Raw genomic sequence first — 3,836 nt, forward strand, 5'->3', positions numbered from 1 at the left:
CAGAAAAGAATCTACTTTTAACGGATCATGAGAAAAAGAAGCAACCCCACAAAAAGAAACAGAACATTTTCACAAGCTTCTTGAAAACCCAAGTTGCAAAGACACATATATTGCAACAAAGTAAGAATTTTAGCTAAAAACATTCTCGTGATTATAACTTTTACACAATCACTGAATAAGTTCTTAATATGGAAAAAGCATCTTTATGAACTTATATCTTACAGATTAACAAAACTTAGGCGAGAATTCCTCTTTGATTAGTTGGATAAAAAACTTTATTTTTAACACGATTTGTTGATCAGTATTGATAACATTCAACATGTACGTTTTTTTTCACAAATGCTTATGTCTTTGTCCAATTACTTGATAAGTGCACACAAGAGAATGTACATATGTTTACTATAAATCCTAATGCTTCAATTCATTATAGCTTTTGTGCATTCACATATCATTCACTCAAATGCATCTTTAAAAATTACCCAACAATAAGATAGAAATTTCTCAACTACAAAGGTCAAACTTTTAGCTCACCAACTATACCACATAAAAGCAATGGCAAACTATTACTTTAAGCTCTTTCTAAGAGCAGAAAATTTTACTTCACCAAATACTGCGGGACATTAAATGGGTACCATTAATAGAGGCAAGGCTAGGATTTGAAGTTTATGAGTTTTGGATTTGCCATGAAACCCATAGCCCGTCTTTATTATTGGTTCACAGTTAAATATTTATACATATTTAATGAATTACCTTATACAAATACGCTGTCTAAGCAAGAGTGACTGGATTTGGTCGAACCCGCACCTAATAAGCTCGCTCCGCTCCTTGTTCCACAGCTTTTGGAACCAACAGATGCACTATGCAGATATTAGCAGAGAACTACCTAACATTCAATTTTAGAAATTACATAAGCATAACATTACGGTTCAGATGGTCCTCCAACTATAAGGAATATCAAGAGTTTGAAAAATCACGTTTTGGGCAGTTTTGATACAGTCAAAACTCAAGCACGAAGGAGAGATTATATTCTTGAATCTAGAAAATTATATAAACCACCAATACCAAATTAGAAAAGATACTAAGAAAATTCTCATTCAAGAATTAAATCTTCGGCAATCAAAACCCTACACCCAGAAATTAGAAATTTTCATCAACTCATAGACCTACCCAACTAAAAACCTAAAGATAAATAGAGATACTTACCAAGAATTTTGATGGTGGCCATAAATTTGGTTGCCGATGGAGATTTAGAAAGCAAAGTGATGGTGGCCGAAAATTTAATTTAGAGAGCAAAGTGATGTTGGCCGTATGAATTTTTTTTCTTTAATCTAATTTCTAGGTATGAGAAGGTATAACATTTTCGCGGGAGAGAATTTAGAGGAAAAATTAGAATATGGAGGGAATACCAAAAGTAAAAAATAAAACTTTACCGTCTATATTCTTGAATCGTCACTAAAACTATAATATTTACCGATTAATATCCATTGGCCGCTAATATTTGTCTCCTGCGAATAAATTAGCGGCAATTAATCTATTGCCGCTAAATAATTACCGCTAAAGCCCCTTTTTGTTGTAGTGAAACAATTGCAACTGCAATGAAGCACTATTCTGTCATGCACAAGTTCCAATTCAGGGTTAAAAGATCTAGTGCTAGAAAGTATGAACATATGAATGGTCAAAGATTATTATTTTTTTAATTTTGTAGTTTATTTGTAATTTTTTACTTCTTCAGTTTTTTCTTATGTTAACGTTTATCTGTATTGTAGATGAATTGTAGTTATGTTGTATATAGATTGTATAATGTGATCGTTTAAGCTAAAATAATCTTTTTTCTTTTTAAATCTACATTTTAAAAAAGTGTTTAAATTGTATTTATTTTGTAGCTACTAGCTGATATGTGTTGGTGAAAATTGTACATGGCACTTCAAGGCAACTAGCATAAATGATTCTGCAATGTTCAAGGTCAAAAATTTCAACAACCAGCACACATGCTCTTTAATGGACAATACATTCATACAACGCAAACCTACTGCCATGGTAGTTGGTAGCATGGTTATTCCAAAATATTCTGATCCTAAGACAATTTACACACCAAAAGACATACAATTTGACATGTTGTCTGAATACGGCGTGAATCTAACCTACATGCAAGATTAGAGAGCAAAGGAAAAGGCTTTACAATTTTTGAGAGGTCATCCTGCTGACTCATACAGCAAATTGCCTAGTTATTTGTATATTTTGGAGAAGACTTATCCGGGGTCTGTAGTTAAATTGAAGAAGATAGACGATGACTGATTCTTATATGTATTTGTTGCGATTTGTACGTCAATCAGTGGTTGGGAATATTGTAGGCCAGTTGTAGTAGTTGGTGGGACCTTCTTAAAGTCAGCATATAGGGGAATAATGCTAACAGCTAGTACAATGGATGCAACATATATTAAAGTTTTATTGTAGAAATATTGTAGCTTGTATGTTTTTTGTAGTACTTGTAAATTTTCTGTAGATATATTTTAGAAAAGTTGTAGTTTGTATGTATATGTCTTCTTCTGCATTTTTCCTGCAGCCAATTAATTGATTTTTGCCACATAATGTCGGTACCATATTACCATTGGCATATGTTGTTGTTGATTCAGAAAATGACGCATCATGGAAGTAGTTTTTTGAGCAATTCAAACATGCATATGGTGAAAGACCAAATATGTGTGTTGTTTCGATCGTAATGAGAGTATCTTGTCATCTATTGTTTATCCCAGCATGCCACATTATTCTTGCATGTGGCATATTTGGACAAATATACGGGCAAAGTTCAAGAAGGGACATCTAAAGTTAAGTGAATTGTACTTTGCCACGGCATGGTCATACACGCTTGATGAATTTAATGAAAGGATGTCAAAGATTGAAGAGATTGACCCCCCGTGTTAAAGCATACTTATACGATATTGGCTATCATAGATGGTCTCGAGTACACGCTACGGTGAACAGAACTTGGACTATGACATCAAACATTGCAGAGTCGTTGAATGCTGTAACAAAATATGCAAGAGAGTTGCCGATAGTAGAACTATTAGAGTATATAAGGACCCTTCTTAAACGTTGGACGAAGGAAAAGTTATTGAAAGCAAAGGGTACATTCACATACCTTGGGTTCAAATTCAACAAAGAGTTGGATGACAACAGAACATTGTCGCACAAGCTTGGAGTAAGATCTGATCATTTATTACATCAAATTAATTTATACAGGACAATGTAGATATTTTGAGTTAAACCGTATATGAATTATTTTTTTGTTTGTAAAATAATCGTAGGTGAGGGCTTCAACAGACTACATCCATACAGTACTAGATGGTGTGAGTCGCTATATTATTTGTCTTGAAAACAAGAGATGTAGTTGTGGGCAATTCCAGCTTGATGGACTTCCTTGTACACATGCTTTGGCTGCTTTAAGGCACATGGATGAGTCTTTTGAACAATATTGTTCTCCTTATTACACAAAGTAGAACCTCTTGCGTATTTATGAAATACCAATAAATCCCCTGCTTGATGAAAGCAAATGGAATGTGCCACAACATATATATGAAGAAGTAGTAAATCCACTTACAGGATGGAAAAGGCAGCCAGGAAGACCTCAAAAAGAAAGATACAAAACATATGATGAAATAAATTTAAAGAAGTACAAGGTTTTATGTGGCAACTGCGGAGGAGAAGGGGATAACAAAAGATCTTGCAAGAATTCCCCAAAAAGAAATAAAATTTTATGTAGTTAACAGAATATTTCATAATATTTTTGGTGAGTTTAGGATAACAGATTTTGATGTGTAATTGTTGAGGTTTTTTAA

General features: G+C 33.4%; 1 protein-coding gene across 1 annotated transcript; it reads left to right on the plus strand.

Moving 5' to 3' along the window:
* Positions 1 to 2,992: 2,992 nt before the first annotated feature.
* On the plus strand, positions 2,993 to 3,497 carry LOC138888680 (uncharacterized). Its single transcript, XM_070170586.1, has 2 exons — positions 2,993 to 3,199; positions 3,306 to 3,497. The coding sequence occupies exons 1-2, from the start codon at positions 2,993 to 2,995 to the stop codon at positions 3,495 to 3,497; spliced, it is 399 nt and encodes a 132-aa protein (XP_070026687.1).
* Positions 3,498 to 3,836: the final 339 nt, after the last annotated feature.

This window comes from Nicotiana sylvestris, chromosome 3 (genome assembly GCF_000393655.2).
Source record: "Nicotiana sylvestris chromosome 3, ASM39365v2, whole genome shotgun sequence".
In the NCBI taxonomy this organism is placed as follows: domain Eukaryota; kingdom Viridiplantae; phylum Streptophyta; class Magnoliopsida; order Solanales; family Solanaceae; genus Nicotiana; species Nicotiana sylvestris.

Coding starts and splice junctions, on each gene's coding strand:
- LOC138888680 (XM_070170586.1), top strand. CDS start 2,993: ATGACATCAAACATTGCAGAGTCGTTGAATGCTGTAACAAAATATGCA. Junction 3,200..3,305: donor CATTGTCGCACAAGCTTGGA/GTAAGATCTGAT, acceptor AAATAATCGTAG/GTGAGGGCTTCAACAGACTA.